Below are 17,033 nucleotides of genomic sequence, written 5' to 3'. Positions count from 1 at the left end.
CAGGCCATCCTCGACTGGGTATTGTGTAATGAGAAAGGAATAATTGGCAATCTAGTTGTGCGAGGCCCCTTGGGGTTCAGCGACCATAATATGATAGAATTCTTCATCAAGATGAAGAGGGACATAGTTGATCCTGAGACTAGGGTCCTGAATCTTAATAAAGGAAACCACAGTGGTATGAGGTGCGAGTTGGGTATGATGGATTGAGAAACGTTACTTAAAGGGATGATAGTGAATAGGCAATGGCAAAATTTCAAAGAGCGCATGGGTGAACTGCAACAATTGTTTATTCCTGTCTGGTGCAAAAGTAATACAGGAAAGGGGGCCAAACCATGGCTTACAAGGGAAATTAGAGATAGTATTAGATCCAAGGAAGAGGCATACAAATTGGCCAGAAAAAAAACAACAGACCTGAGGATTGGGAGCAGTTCAGAATTCAGCAAAGGAGACCATGGGATTGATTAAGAAGGGGAAAATAGAGTACAAGAGTAAGCTTGCGGGGAACATAAAAACTGACTGTAAAAGTTTCTATCGGTATGTGAAGAGAAAAAGATTAGAGAAGACAAATGTAGGTTCCTTACAGTCAGAAACAGGGGAATTTATAATGGGGAACAAAGAAATGGCTGACCAACTAAATACATACTTTGGTTCTGTCTTCACAAAGGAGGACACAAATAACATACCAGGAATGTTGGGGAACACAGGGTTTAGTGAGAGGGAGGAACTGAAAGAAATCAGTATTAGTAGGGAAATGGTGTTGGGGAAATTGATGGGATTGAAAGCCGATAAATCCCCGGGGCCTGATAATCAACATCCCAGAGTACTTAAGGGAGTGGCTCTAGAAATAGTGGGTGCATTGGTGGTCATCTTCTGAGATTCTATGGACTCTGGAACAGTTCCTACAGATTGGAGGGTAGCTAATGTAACCCCACTATTTAAAAAGGGAGGTAGAGAGAAAACAGGGAATTATAGACCAGTCAGCCTGACGTCAGTAGTGGGGAAAATTCTAGAGTCCATTATGAAAGATTTAATAGCTGAGCACTTGGAAACTAGTTGCAGAATCGAACAGAGTCATACCCATTCTAACAATCTCCCACTAATTCATTAATCTTCCGGACGTAGCATAGGAAGTAGCTGATTGGGCCAACCTCCTGGCCGATTGGGTGGCTAAATCCACTTGCACACACCCCCTCACAATTTGCTCTTTAGAAGCTTCTACATATGACAGAGCTATTCTTGTGGCTTCCTGCATGGCTAGGCGTGCTATTCTGACAGGAGTTTGATCAGTGAACAACGTGTCTTCCCACCAAAGGCTAAACAAGTATCCTGTGGTTTTGCCTGGCAAATGGAAGTCTCCTATAGTAAAATGCAGGCAAAAACTCGAGTTGGTAACACAAAGTAAGTCCCCAAAAAGGAACTCAGCCTCGCTGGTCATGAAGCACCATTGAGTTGAGGACACTTGAATTGCCTTAAATGCTTCCTGAATTGGTAAAGTGGTGAATGTAACTTTGCTTGTGTTTGTAAATACCTCCAGCATTTGGCATGAGCACACAATGTAATTTCTTGATTCTGTACAACAATATCTAGTACTCATCAGTACCGTGTCTTTTATGTAGGATATATATCCACATAGCCTTACGTGGAACACCATTCCCCCCTTATCTACTCCTAGGGACTCAAACCTATAGCTGTTCAGGACAGCCCTGTTTGGATGATGCTCTTGGGGAATGGCCATGATGAATTTTATAACTCCATCCTCTTCTCCACCTTGAGGTTGTGTAAACATCAATTCCTGCCACTCTCTGTGTAAATTAATGAGGTTTAATTGGTACACTGATGCAAACATGTTTTCGGGAATTGTTCCGAATCTGATATCTTCAATGTCAGATTTTACCCCATCAATTAGATCTCGTGCTAGCATATCGCATGCCCTCCCTGTGGCTTGTGAGTCGGCTGTGTCTATTATCCCGTCTGCGGTCTGCCTAAGGACCCGTAGCAGACCTTCTCCTTGCATCTCCACAGCTGTCAGGGCATGCTCTGCTCCACGCGCACTGAAATGCAACCCCCAAGCAGTCTCAGCGGCCACCCAGGAGTAAAAATCATTTAAGTCGTGGATCGGACCTGAATTCAGTATGGAACTGGCACTCCCAAATAGCCCCTCTGATATCGCCTAGTATACTTCTTTTTAACCTAGCCTGCGCTTCTGCTCTAATTCCTGGGACGATTCGAAATTTATAGTCATTGACTATCCTCTTCAGTCGGCTTCTAGCCCATTTTATGGAATTCTGGTGGCTGTGACAAGTCGTATATAACACTGACAGGAGCTCCAAGATGTTGTATGTTATTTCCATGGAGACCATAGTTACATCATGTTGTAGTGGTTTCGACTTTCCTATCCTGACTCTCCCATCTTTGCGGGGGGGGAATTACTACACCTGGACGTTGAGTGGGTCTTTGATATCCACGCATAGTCAAAGTAAAACATCGTGTATCATAACAATCATGCCTATCTATTACATATTTAAATGTTTCTTGACAATATTGTCCCTCAAGACCCAGTTCCCAAACAAAGGGAGGTAGGTCTGTCCATCCGGAGGTCACATTAATCTCTTGATACATCCAAATGCTTGTTGATGAAACACTGGTCGGGGTTGTGAACGTTCTACATCCCCCATACCACCAACCCAGTCCAGTGCTATTGTCATAAATCCCAATTATCGTTAGCCCACTTCAAAAGTGCATTCATCAGTTCATCATTGTCCTTACCCTAGGGTAAGTACCATTATCCCATGAAGTTTCCATTGTTACACTCGAGTGGTATCAATCGAACTGGCTGCCCTGGTGCTATTAAATGTGAGGTACTCTTACAACGCTTTGTGTGATCACACGTGAGGGTCCTGTTCCCAATTGTTCATTTGATGTGTCCGTGTAGTGACTTGATCCGTACCCCAGGTGTTGGGCTTTCTTATCCATTCCCCACTTCCCCCTTGGGGAAATAGTACATACCAGGGTGAAGGCAGGTGTCATTATTGACTTTGACCATTGGTTCTTCCCATGCCAGGGCTGACACACCCATAGCCAGGATCACGGACCTGTGGAAACATTGACATTGGTTCTTGTTGTCCAGGTTACCGCTTGGTGATTCATCATATAACTTTAACTGTGTGTAATGCCTCCATTTATTTTCCATCTTCATTTCTACAAGTGCGCACGTATCACCTGTAATAATTACCTCATATGGTCCATGCCACCCGGGGCAAACCCTGTTCCCTCAGGGCTCACCCTGACCATCACCTTATTCCCCACTCGGGGGGGGTCCATTGTTACTCTTTGGATTTGCCTGTTTCCATATTCTTAATCATCTGTCAGTCCCTGACTTCCTTCCTTAACTCATGCAATTGCTTACTCATTTCCCTCACATGGTCTCGCACCCTTCCTTTTAGTGGTCCTACATCTCCCCCTCCTACTATGATTCCCTCGGGTAACTGCATTGCTCTCCTTGTCATTAGTTCAAATGGGGTGAACCCGGCGATCCTGCTTGGGGTAGTCCTAAGGCGCAACAGAATATCGGCCGACATTGTTGCCCAACTCTTCCCTGTTTCTTGAATTGCTTTTGCTGTTGATGTTTTTAAAGTTCAGTTCATCCTTTCCACCATCCCTGAACTCTGGGGGTGGTAAGGAATGTGGAATTTCTGTTTAATCTCCATAAGTTTACACATTTCTTTAATGATTCTTCCTGTGAAATGAGTTACCTGATCTGAATCCATCTGGGTAAGTACCCCCTCCACTCCTTTCAGTGCACTATCTCCTGCTGCTGTCCCATGTCGGACCTCAAATCCTTAAGCTGTCTACACAACTCTACAATGCACCTTCATATCCTATCTTTCAATGGCTCACTACCTTCACTTCCAGTGGTGATCCCCCCTGGGGGCCGATTAACTCTGCCTGTCATCAGGGTGTTAATCTTGTGGTCTTACTCTTTCTAGCTCGTAGGCACATTAATATAGTCAGTAATACATCTATTTAGCCTTTTCCCAGCTTACCCTTTACTTGTAATCATCTTGTGGTAAATTGCTATTAAGTATTATTTCTCCTTACCCTTCAATTGCATCAACTACAGATTCCGAATCGTTTTACCTCTAAGGTTTTTTTTCCCTGACCACGATCATCTTAAGATTCCCTTGCAGTCAGTTTCTCTATTGTTTTGATCATTTTAAATGTTGCCTTACTCTTTAGGCCATATTCACTATCCCATATCAACGGGGATCTCTGTCTCTAGATCTTTGCTTATGTGCGGTTTCAATATCTCAGTTAATGGCTAGGTTATCAAATTCATTTCCCTTAAGACAGTTTGTATATTGTGTTCTCGTTCCCTAATTCTTTCTCCTATCTTAATCCTTTCCTCATACTATTTTACACATGCAATAGCTACCATCTTGTCTTGTTCAAGTTGTCTGGTGAGACTTTACAGTCCAATAAAGTATTCTCATAACAGTTTTAAATAAGAAATCAGGCATTGACATGTTTTGCTTCCTTATCTTCTTCTCAAACAACATCTTATTGTCTCAAAACTAACCCACTAAATTACGTCTGACTTTTTTTTAGCATTATCCCAGGTTCATTAACTCGGCCAAAAATCGGATTTCTGCCAAACTTTGTCAAGGTCTTGACCTTAACTTCATAGTTTGGGAACAGACTTACAAATACAAAAGCTTGCAGCATTTGAATTAGTGCGAATTATTGTCAAAGACCCTTTAAAATGAAAATTCCCTTTTGAGAAATTTTTCAAGAACCAAACCTCAAATTTTTAAACTTTGTAAGAACTGTAATTTACACTATCAAAATTAAAACAACCTCTTTTTCATGTGCAATGATTTCTATCCAGATTAGAAGTCCCATATGATTATCGACACATTCTTTATCTTTGGATAGCATACTCGTTATTCAAAAGTAACCTGTTAAATTACACTGCACTTTACATCTCAAGATTGCCCCAGATTCAAATGACAGTGCTTTTGGAATGCAGATTTCCTTAATATTTAATTAATCTCTTCAAAAGAAACCCCTTTATATCCACTGCAACCACCTAGACCGTGTGTTTATGTCTTTTCGTTTTCCTAGATTCCTTTTGAATTTCAGGTATTTTTTTTTCCCTCAGAATTTTAGAATACCAACTTGTAGGTATCAATCCCAATCAGCTTGGAAGCTGGTGGTGAGTGTTATTCCCTACTAGTCTGCAAAGGGTGGTACAAAGGTTGGTTCATCTCAAAAAAAGGCAAACTCTGTTTAATCTTTACAATACCTTCAAATTGCGATTTTTGCCAGAAATCTCAACTCAAACCTTATATACAAAACTTTGGGATATTTGAGTATACTTTTCCTTTAATCTAATATGGGGCTTTCAACTCTAAAGTGCTGAACTACACACAAATGACAATTTAGGGACGAAAACACGTTAAAACTCATATACAAATTCTTCCCTGCACACAAATACATATATAAAGGTATATATTTATATTCTATAATATTGAACTTAACTCTAAACGAAACTTCAAGTAGCAGTGGGGGGAATAAAGGGATTTTGGAGGCTCCACCTATAGGGACAATCAAACTGGCTGAAGCTCACATTTCCTTTGCTCCTGCCTGTCACTGCTCACTAACTTCCCTAGGGGAACCCCCTTTCTCTCTCTCTCTCCTCAGCACAAACAGCTCTTGAAACTCAGATCAATTCATTTCTTTTAAGTTACAAAAATTCAGTAGGGGACCTTTCAGGCCCCCATTATCCTTCCACATATTCCCAATATCTGTTGGTGGCCCCTGGGAGAAATCGATCTGCCGCTAAAACTGGCGCAACTCGACCAAGATATTTCTGTATTAGTTTAGTTTGTTGCAGATAGAGACTCAAAATGAGTACTGTAGCTTTGTCAGTTTTATCGTTAATCTGAGTTTTCCACCACTCCTCAGAGCGTGACGGTGGATCGCCCGGCTGCCAACCTTGTTGTTTCATTCTGCTAATCAGTTTTTATGCTTCCTGACAAAGTGAAGGGACATAGTTCCTTGACCTCCCCATTCAGCAACGAACTCGAGTTCGATTTTCTCAGTCATACTCACATTCACACATTAAAGAGGGACCCACAGTTGCCCCGAGACGTTCCGTCTCCTGAGGCTCAATTCCCTCAACTTAAACAACGACCCACAGTTCCTCTGAGACACTCCATCTCCTGAGACACTCTGTCTCCTGAGGCTCAATTGCCCCAACTGTCCACCTGAGTCTCCCTCGCCAAAACGTTCGGATTTGCCCTATTAGACCTCCGTTCTATTAGACCTCCGTTCTAGTCTGATGCGAACGACTGGAGAGTATCTTTCCAATGAAAATACTCACCAGTTCATTGTTCCGCCTTCACAGAGGTTGGGGCGAATCCTGCCGACTACGCCACTGAAGGGGGGATGTTGCACTCTCCGATCCCGCAACGACCACAGAGACTCAGTCTTCCTTTTAACTGGTTTTATTCAAGCATATGCAAGGGAGCTGCAATCATTCCTAAGAATGATGACCCAGCTCCCTGATTGATTACATTTCACTACTTTTGTACTTTTCTTATCATAACACAATTGAGTACATTTGAATACATCCACTTGGTAACCGACACACCGGTCCCATGTTAACTCTATCCTATTGAGTACATAAACATGTGATTTTACTAATCAATTATTCTAAAGGATGTATACACAATTATATTATCCAATCAAAATTAAAACACTTACGCAAAGACCTTGGTTCTTACAACTCAAGACTGTTCATGTTTCATCAAAGCCCCCTCTTTGTCCATTGTTCATCTTCCCATATCTAAGCTAAAACCATCTGCCCCTTCCCTTTCTGAGAGAGGAGTACACTTAACCTAATTTATGTCATACTTTTGTCTCCAGTCTGACTCTCAAGGCTGTGCAATGTTCATCTGGTAATCTTCAACTCTTAACATGTTTAGCAGTCATGTCTGCCTGGAGATTTTAGGGGTTTTTCAGTAAGTTCTCACTGTATTCTCTTTTAGCATTTTTAATTTCCCCCTAACACACAAGGATTGGTGCTGGCACTGCAGCTATTCACAATATATATATATATATATATATATATATATAACTAAATGTAACATCTCCAAATTTGCAGATGACACAAAGCTGAGTGGGAGAGTGAGCTGTGAGGAGGATGCAGAGATGCTTCAGTGTGATTTGAACAAGTTGAGTGAGTGGGCAAATGCATGGCAGATGCAGTATAATGTGGATAAATGTGAGGTTATCCACTTTGGTAGCAAAAATAGGAAGGCAGATTACTATCTGAATGGCTATAAATTGAGAGAGAGGAATGTGCAACGAGACCTGGGTGTCCTCGTACACCAGTCACTGAAGGTAAGCATGCAGGTGCAGCAGACGATAAAGAAGGCAAATGGTATGATGGCCTTCATAGTGAGAGGATTCGAGTACAGGAGCAGGGGTATCTTGCTGCAGTTATACAGGGCCTTGGTGAGACCACACCTGGAATATTGTGTGCAGTTTTGGTCTCCTTATCTGAGGAAGGATGTACTTGCTATAGAGGGAGTGCAGCTAAGGTTTACCAGACTGATTCCTGGGATGGCGGGACTGACATATGAGGAGAGATTCACAGGATCACAGGATCACAGAATCTCAGTGCAGGAGAGGCCCTTTGGCCCATTGAGTCTGCACCGACATGTGAGAAACACCTAATGTACCCACCTAATCTCATTTACCAGCACTTGGCTCATCATAATATTCAAGGCTATGGGCCAAGTGCTCATCCAGGTACTTTTTAAAGGATGTGAGGCAACCCGCCTCCACCACCCTCCCAGGCAGTGCATTCCAGACCGTCACCACCCTCTGGGTAAAAAAGTTTTTCCTCACATCTCCCCTAAACCTCCTGCCCTTCACCTTGAACATATGTTCCCTCCTGACTGACCCTTCAACTAAGGGGAACAGCTGCTCCCTATCCACCCTATTCATGCCCCTCATAACCTTGTACACCTCGATCAGGCCGCCCTTCAGTCTTCTCTACTCCAACGAAAACAACCCAAGTCTATCCAACGATTCAGTCAGTTAAGGTTATATTCGCTGGAGTTCAGAAGAATGATGGGGGAATTTCATAGAAACCTATAAAATTCTAACAAGACTAGACGAGGTAGATGCAGAAAGGATGTTCCCGATGGTGAGGGAGTTCAGAACCAGGGGTCACAGTCTGAGGATATGGGGTAGGTCATTTAAGACTGAGATGAGGAGAAATTTCTTCACCCAGAGAGGGGTGAGCCTGTGGAATTCGCTACCACAGAAAGTAGTTGAGGCCAAAACATTGTATGTTTCAGGAAGGAGTTAGATATAGCTCTTGGGGCGAAAGGGATCAAAGGGTATGGGGAGAAAGCGGGAGCAGGCTATTGAATTGGATGATCAGCCATGAGCATAATGAATGGTGGAGCAGGCTCGAAGGGCCAAATGGCCTACTCCTGCTCCTAGTTTCTATGTTTCTATGTTTCTAGATAGGGAGAAGCTGTTCCCGCTTGTAAAATGATCAAGAACAAGAGAGCACAGATTTAAAGTGATTTGCAAAAGAAGCAAATGTGATGTGAGAAAAAACATTTTCACACAACAAGTGGTTGGAGTTTGGAATGCACTGCCTGGAAGTGTGCTGGAGGAAGGTTCAATTGAGGCATTCAAGGTGGAATCATTTGGATAGAAATAAAATGCAGAGTTACTGGGAGAATGGCACTAAATCATAATGCTCATTCAGAGAGCCGGTGTTGACACGATGGGCAGAATGATCTTCTTCTGCACCATAACAATTCTGTGATTCTAGTTCTCGTTGAAGTCATCTCTCATTCTCCTAAAATTAAGAGACTATCAGCCCAATTTACTCAGTCTCTCATGATAGGAGAACCCTCTCATCCCAGGGACCAATCTAGCGAACCTTCAATGTACTGCCTCCTGCTTTGGATATGGGGAACTGAAACTGTACAGTGCTCCAGGTGTGGATTTAACAGAGGCTAAGACTGCAGTAGCAAGACTTCCTTGTTATCTTACTCAATCCTTTTGCAATATAGGTCAGCGTGCCACTCGCCTTCCTAATTGCTTGCAGCACTCGCATGCTAACATTCAGTGTTCCTTGTCTGCGTACACCCAAGGACTGGATTTTGTGCAAGTTGCAGAAGTCCCGCTGCTGGAGCCCAAGTTAGGAGGTGAACATGTTTTGGTCAGCAGGGCCACATTGAGGCAGATTTCCAGCAGGGTGCAATTAAGTGGCTGCTACAGGGTCGCTGTCCCTAGACAGCATGGCCACCTGCCGACCCCCTCCCCCCTCAATCCTAATCCTAACCCTAACCCTAACCCTAATCCTCAATCAGAGGCCTGGCAGCTCAGCAGCCCAGCAGCGCCATCGGGATTGGTGGCCATTGTTGAGACTGCAGCTGCAAGGAGACGGTACCTCAATGGCCAGATGTTCTCAAAGAGGGTAAAGTGGTGTTGGGAGTTGCTGGAGTAAAGCAGGCGGGCCCCAATAATTGGAGGGATGGCTTTGCAGTGCATAGCCAATGCCATGTCACAGGATTAACCATTACTGCTGGGGGAGGGTGGGGGTTGGGGGTGTCTGTGGGCCACAGAATACCCAAAAAGGAGAGTTCCTGAAGAAGCCCACTGGGAGATCATCAGGTTTCTCTCAGCTGTGTCTCCATGACTGGCCTCCCCAAATTGGGCAAAATACCCTCGGAGGTGCGAAGTGGATCTTAACTGGCCACTTAAGTGGCTCAATTAGGCTCCCAATCAGCCAACTTTCCTTCTGCTGACAAAATGGCATGTTGGTGTAAGATGCGGGCATGCCCTCGTGATGACATTCTATGCCATTTTGCCTGCCTTCCTGCTTGCCAACCAGTTCCCAAAACGCTGTCAAAATTTCAGCCTAAATCTGGACGTACATTTGGAAATTCTGTACCTTTGAAAAAATATTCTGTTTTTCTATTCTCATTACCAAAATGAATAAGCTCATGCTTGCCCACATTATAATTCCTCTGCCACATGGTTTCCCAGTCACTTAACCCATCTATATTCCCTTGCAATCTCGATGGGCTCAATGGCCTCCTTCTGGGCCACAATGACTCTACGACCCTCTGTGTTTTTTCAGTCCACTGTGGAGTTTTACTTGGAGCTGGTGTACTTGGCTACTGCCTTTGTCCCTTCCGACACGGCGTGCTTGGCCAGTTCCCCGGGCATCAGCAGGCACATGGCGGTCTGGATCTCCCTGGAGCTAATGGTCCTGCTCTTGTTGTAACGGGCCAGGTGGGAAGCCTTATCCACAATGCGCTCGAAAAAATCGTTCACGAATGAGTTCATGATGCTCATGGCCATGGAGGAGATGCCGGTGTCTGGGTGAATCTGCTTCAGTACTTTGTAGATGTAGATGGAGTAATTCTCCTTCCTCGAACTTCGCTGCTTCTTGCCACCCTTTGCTGCCAGTTTCTTTAAGAACAGAAAAACATAAGAACATAAGAACTAGGAGCAGGAGTAGGCAATTCAGCCCCTCGAGCCTGCCCCACCATTCAATACCATCAGGGCTGATCTCGTTTTGGCCACAACTCTAATTTCCCGCCCTCTCCCCATAACCTTTCAACCCGTTACTAATTAAAAATCTGTCTATCTCCTCCTTAAACTTATTCAGCGTCCCAGCATCCACTGCACTCTGAGGTAGTGAATTCCACAGATTCACAACTCTTTGAGAAAAGTAATTCCTCCTCAACTCTGATTTAAATCTACCATCCCTTAGCCTAAAACTATGGCCTCTCATTCGTCTACGTTGTCTATCCCCTTCAGCATCTTATATACCTCAATTAGATCTCCTCTCATCCTTCTAAACTCCAGCGAGTATATGGATAAACTGCTCAATCTCTCCTCATAAGACAAGCCCTGCATCTCTGGAATCAATCTAGTGAACCTCCTCTGAACCGCCTCCAATGCAATTACATCCTTCCTCAAGTAAGAGGACCAAAACTATGCACAGTACTCCAGGTGCAGTCTCACCAATGCCTTGTACAGTTGCAACAATACTTCTCTATTTTTATACTCTATTCCTTTAGCAATAAATGCCAAAATTCTATTTGACTTCCTTATTACCTTGCTGTAGCTACATACTAGCTTTCAGCGATTCATGCACGAGGACACCTAGATCCCTCTGCACTGAAGCATTCTGAAGTTTCTCTCCATTTAAATAATAAGTCGCCTTTTTATTCTTCTGACCAAAATGGATAACCTCACACTTATCCATGTTAAATTCCATCTGCCAAATTTTGGCTCTTTCACCTAACCTGTCCATATCCATTTCTAAATTTCTTATTTCTTCATTGCAACTTACTTTCCCACCTATTTTGGTGTCATCTGCAAATTTAGCTGCAATGCCTTCTATCCCTGAATCCAAACATTAATATAGGTTGTAAATAGTTGGGGCCCAAGGCCCAAACCCTGTGGCACCCCATTAGTTACAGCTTGCCATCCAGAAAAAGACCCATTTATCCCAACTCTCTGCTTTCTGTTGGTTAGCCAATCCTCTATCCAAGTTAATATATTACCCCTAGCTCTGTGTGATCTTATCTTGTTTATTAATCTTTTGTGCAGCACCTTATCAAAGGCCTTCTGGAAGTCTAGATATACTACATCTACATGATCCCCATTATCCACTTTGCTCGTCACATCATCAAAGAACTCTAGCAAATTCGTCAAACATGATTTACTCTTCATAAAACCATGCTGACTCTGATGGATTGAATTTTGAATTTCCAAATGCCCCATTATTACTTCCTTAATAATGGATTCCAACAATTACCCAACGACAGACGTTAAGCTAACTGGTCTATAGTTTCCTACTTTCTGCCTCCCCACTTTATGAATAAGGGTGTTAAATCAGCATTTTTCCAATCCACTGGAACCTTTCCAGAATCCAGGGAATTTTGGAATATTATTGTCAATGCATCCATTATCTCCGTTGCCACTTCCTTTAAGACCCTGGGATGTAGGCCATCAGATCCTGGGGACTTGTCACCCTTTAATCCCAATAGTTTGCTCAGTACTTTTTCTCTAGTGATGGTGATTGTTCTAAGTTCCTCCTTCTCTATACCCTCTGCACTACCTGTTACTATTGGGGTGGTACTAGTGTCCTCCACCGTGAAAACTGAGGCAAAATATTGATTAAACGTTTCTGCCATTTCTGTGTTCCCCACTATTAACTCCCTAGTCTCATCCTCCAAGGGACCAAAATTCACTTTAGCTACTCTCTTTCCTTTTATGTACTTGTAGAAGCTTTTGCTATCAGTTTTCACATTTTGAGCTAGTTTTCTTTTATAATTGACCTTTGCTTTTTTTAAATTTTTTTTTAGTAACCCTTTGTTGATCTTTAAAAATTTCCCAATCTTCCAGTCTGCCACTGACCTTTGCAATTTGATATCCCTTAGTTTTTGCCTTTATGTTATCTTTAACTTCCTTGCTTAGCCATGGATGCTTTTTCCCCCTCTTACCATCTTTCTTCCTCATTGGAATATATTTTACTTGGGAGGAATTGAATATCTCCTTAAATATCTGCCACTGTTCATCAACTGTCCTACCTTGTAGTCTTCCTGCCCAGTCCACTAGGATCAAATTTGCTCTCATGCCTATGTAGTTACCTTTGTTTAACTCCAGAACACTAGTGTGGGACTTAAGTTTCTCGCTCTCCAACGGAACTTGAAATTCTAGCATGCTATGGTCACTCTTCCCCAGAGGATCCTTTACTATGAGATCATTAATTAATCCCATCTCATTACACAAAACCAGATCCAGAATATCCTGCTCCCTGGTTGGTTCCACAACATATTGCTCCAAGAAACAATCTCTAATACACTCTATGAACTCCCCCTCGAAGCTACCCTTGCCAATTTGATTAGTCCAGTCTATATTAAAATCACCCATGATTATTGCCGTGCCTTTCTTACATGCTCCCAGTATTTTCTGGTTTATACTCTGCCCTATGGCTGAACTACTGTTTGGGGACCTATAGATTACTCCCACCAGGGACTTCTTTCCCTTGCTATTTCTTATTTCTACCCAGGCTGACTCTACGTCTTGCTCTTTCTTGGTTCCTTTATTGGGAGCTGGTTTCATCTCATCAACCATGTTCAGATCTCTCTATGACAGAAAGATCACCCCAATCAGATGATTGAAAACATCACACAACTTCATTCATCATGCAAGTTGGTTGGCGTCATACATGACATGACTTCCTAACATCAGTGTGTGTGTACCTCCACAGGCGGCAGAGAGCCCCTTTAACCTGTTTCTACCTGTCAGAGCCAAAGTGTGACGTCAAAGGAAAACAGTTGGTGATTGGTGGGTATCCCTTCTGTGTCTCTTTTGATTGGCCAAGTGGTTTAAATCAAGAGATGTTATTACAACTGAAGAGCACAGTTAAGAAATTCACTATTAAACTATTTAACATCCAAATTAATTAATGAAATAGAATAGAGATGGCTGGGCAGGTGACATGTTACAGCTGTAGTATGTGGGAACCGGTGAACATGGTATGATCCACGGTGACCACATCTGTGGCAAGTGTTGGCTGCTCGAGGAACTGTGGCTCAGATTTGATGAGCTGGAGTCCGAACTGTGGATACTGCAGCATGTCAGGAAGGGGGAGAGTTACCTGGACAAAACAGACAGCCACACCCCTCAGATTAATTACATCAAATTTGGACCATAGTCAAGGACAAGAGGGTGTGACTGCGAGTGAGGCAGGTATGGGGATCCAGAATTTAGCTTTGGAGGAGCCTCAGCCAGTGCCCTTTTCCAATAGGTATGAGGTTCTTGCTCCAGGTGTGAACGAGGGCACAGACAGCAGGGAGGATGAGCAAACTGATCACAGCTCCATGGTAGAGAGCACCATTCAAGTGGAGGGAGAAAAGAGCAATGTAGTAGTAATAGGGGATAGCATAGTTAGGGGAATATATACTGTTCTCTGCAGCAAAGACAGAGCCCTGAAGGCTGTCCTGGAGTCATAGAGGTCTACAGCACAGAAAAAGGCCCTTAGGCCCATCGAGTCTGCGCTGGTCAAACAAGTACCTAACTATTCTAATCCCATTTTCCAGCACTAGGCACATAGCCCAACACACGTGCACACCCAAATGCATCTTAAATGTTTTGAGGGTTTCTGCCTCTACCACCCTTTCAGGCAGTGAGTTTCAGATTCCCACCATCCCCTGGGTGAATAAACTCTTCCTCACATCCTCTCTAAACCTCCTGCCCCTTACCTTAAGTCTATGCCCCCTGGTGATTGATCCCTCCACCCAGGGGAAAAGTGCCTTCCTGTCTATCCTATCTATTCCCCTCATAATTTTATACACCTCAATCATGTTCCCCCTCAATCTCCTCTGCTCCAGGGAAAATAACCCCAGTCTATCCAATCTCTCTTCATAACTAAAACTCTCCAGCCCAGGCAACATCCTGGTAAATCTCCCCTGCACTCTCCTGGTGCAATCTCATCCTTCCTATAATGCGGATTTCAGAACTGCAGGCAATACTCTAACTGTCGCCTAACCAACATTTTATACAGTTCCAGCATAACTTCTGTTAGGGGGATATTAAAAATACTAAAATCTCCAGGCAGGCATTGATGCTAAAAATATTAACAGTTGAGGATAACCAGATGAACATTGCACACAAAGAAGCTTTGAGTTTTTGTGTGATTTACACAGAAGTCAAGAGATGAGCTAATGTCCAGTAACAGGGAGGACTGCCTCTGTCAGGCAGGGCAATTCAAGTGGTGCAGTGATGCAGTGAAGCCTTGAGAGCTAGACTGGAGATAAAACATGGAATGAAATTAGATTAGGTGTACTCCTCTCTCAGACAGGGAAGGAGCAGATGGTTTTAGCTTAGATATGGGAAGATGAACAATGGACAAAGAAGGGTCTTTGGTGAAACATGAACTGTCTTGAGAAGTAAGAACCAAGGTCCTTGTGTACATGTTTTAATTTTGATTGGATAGTAAAATTATGTATACATCCTTTAGAATAATTGGTTAGCAAAATCACATGTTTATGTACTCAATAGGATGGAAATAGTATGGAACCGATGTGTTGGTTACCAATTGGAAGTATTCAAATGTACTCAAATGTGTTATGATAAGAAAAAGTACAAAACTAATGAAATGTAATCAACCAGGGAGCAGTGTCTTCATTCTTAGAAATGTTGCGGCTCCCTTGCATATGCTTGAATAAAACCAGTTAAAAGGAAGCCTGAGTCTCATGTGACCGTTGCGGGTACGGAGATTGTAACATCTCCACTTCAGTGGCGTAGTCGGCAGGATTTGCCTGGACCTCTGTGAAGGCGGAACAATGATCTGGTGAATATTTTCATTTGAAAGATACTCTCCGCTTATTCGAGTCAGACTAGGGCGGAGGTCTAATAGGACAAATCCGAATGTTTCAGTCAGGGAGACTCAGGTGGACAACTGGGGCGATTGAGCCTCGGGAGACTTAGATCTTGGGGGAACTGTGGGTTCCTGTTTTGGTGTGGGGCGATTGAGTCTCAGGAGATTCAGATCTCGGGGGAACTGTGGGTCCCTCTTTAATGTGTGAATGTGAGTATGACTGAGAAAATTGAACTCGAGTACATTGCAGAATGGGGAGGTCAAGGAACCATGTCCCTTCACCTTGTCAGGAAGCATAAAAAGCTGATCAGCAGAATGAAACAACAAGGTTGGCAGCCGGGCGATCCACCGTCACGCTCTGAGGAGTGGTGGAAAACTCAGATTAACGATAAAACTGACAAAGCTACTGTACTCATTTTGAGTCTCTATCTGCAACAGACTAAACTAATACAGAAATATCTTGGTTGAGTTGCGCCGGTCGCAGCGGCAGATCGATTTCTCCCAGGGGCCACCAACAGATATTGGGAATATGTAGAAGGATAATGGGGGCCTGAAAGGTCCCATACTGAATTTTTGTAACTTAAAAGAAATGAATTGATCTAAGTTTCAAGAGCTGTTTGTGCTGAGGAGAGAGAGAGAAAGGGAGTACCGCTAGGGGGTTAGTGAGCAATGACAGGCAGGAGCAGAGGAAACAAAACCAAAAATTTGCTGGAAAAACTCAGCAGGTCTGACAGCATCTGTGGAGAGGAAGACAGAGTTAACGTTTCGAGTCCATTTGACTCTTCAACAGAACTAAAGAGAAATAGAAATGTAATGAAATATAAGCTGTTTAATTGAGGTTGGATTAGATGAAGCTGGATCGAGGGCCAGTGATAGGTGGAGGCAAAGGAAAGATTGCCAAAGATGTCATAAACAAAAAGTCAAAGGGATGTTGACGGTGGTGATATTAGCTAAAGGATGTGCTAATAGTGACATTAATGGTAGAAAGCAGGATGAGCAAGTGACAGATAGCCCTACTTGGGATGAGGTAGGGGGAGGGGATCGAAATAGGCTAAAAGGTAGAGATAAAACAAAGGATGGAAATAAATAATAATGGAAATAGGTGGGAAAAGAAAAGTATATATATATAAAAATATATAATAATTATTAGAAAAAGGGGATCAAAAAGGGGGTGAAGATGGAGGAGAGATCTCATGATCTGAAGTTGTTGAACTCAATGTTAAGTCCAGAAGGCTGTAAAGTGCCTAATCAGAAGATGAGGTGCTGTTCCTCCAGTTTGTGTTGAGCTTCATTGGAACATTGCAGCAGGCCAAGGACAGAAATGTGGGCATGAGAGTAGGGTGGTGAGTTGAAATGGCAAGCGACAGGAAGTGTGAGCTTCAGCCAGTTTGATTGTCCCTATAGATGGAGCCTCCAAGATCCCTTTATTCCCCCCACTGCTATTTGAAGTTTCGTTTAGAGTTAAGTTCAATATTATAGGAACATAAATACATATCTTTATATATGTGTTTGTTTGTGTGCAAGGAAGCTTTAATGTATTTTCTTCCCTAAATTGTCATTTGTGTGTAGTTCAGCACTTTAGAGTTGAAAGCCCCGT

General features: G+C 43.1%; 1 protein-coding gene across 4 annotated transcripts in view; it reads right to left on the bottom strand.

Moving 5' to 3' along the window:
- Positions 1–8,659: 8,659 nt before the first annotated feature.
- LOC121276506 (NEDD8 ultimate buster 1-like) overlaps positions 8,660–17,033 on the bottom strand; it is an 84,081-nt gene continuing 75,707 nt past the window's right edge. For 3 of the 4 annotated variants that reach the window (XM_041184999.1, XM_041185000.1, XM_041185002.1), the window contains one exon: positions 8,660–10,509. In XM_041184999.1, coding sequence (XP_041040933.1) covers positions 10,189–10,509 — 321 coding nt within the window. In that variant the 3' untranslated portion in view covers positions 8,660–10,188. The remainder of the gene's footprint in view (positions 10,510–17,033) is intronic. The other variant, XM_041185003.1, reaches the window with a different exon arrangement.

The sequence above is a fragment of the Carcharodon carcharias genome, chromosome 3 (assembly GCF_017639515.1).
Source record: "Carcharodon carcharias isolate sCarCar2 chromosome 3, sCarCar2.pri, whole genome shotgun sequence".
Taxonomy (NCBI): Eukaryota; Metazoa; Chordata; class Chondrichthyes; order Lamniformes; family Lamnidae; genus Carcharodon; species Carcharodon carcharias.
This window is presented reverse-complemented; position numbering and strand designations above follow the sequence as displayed.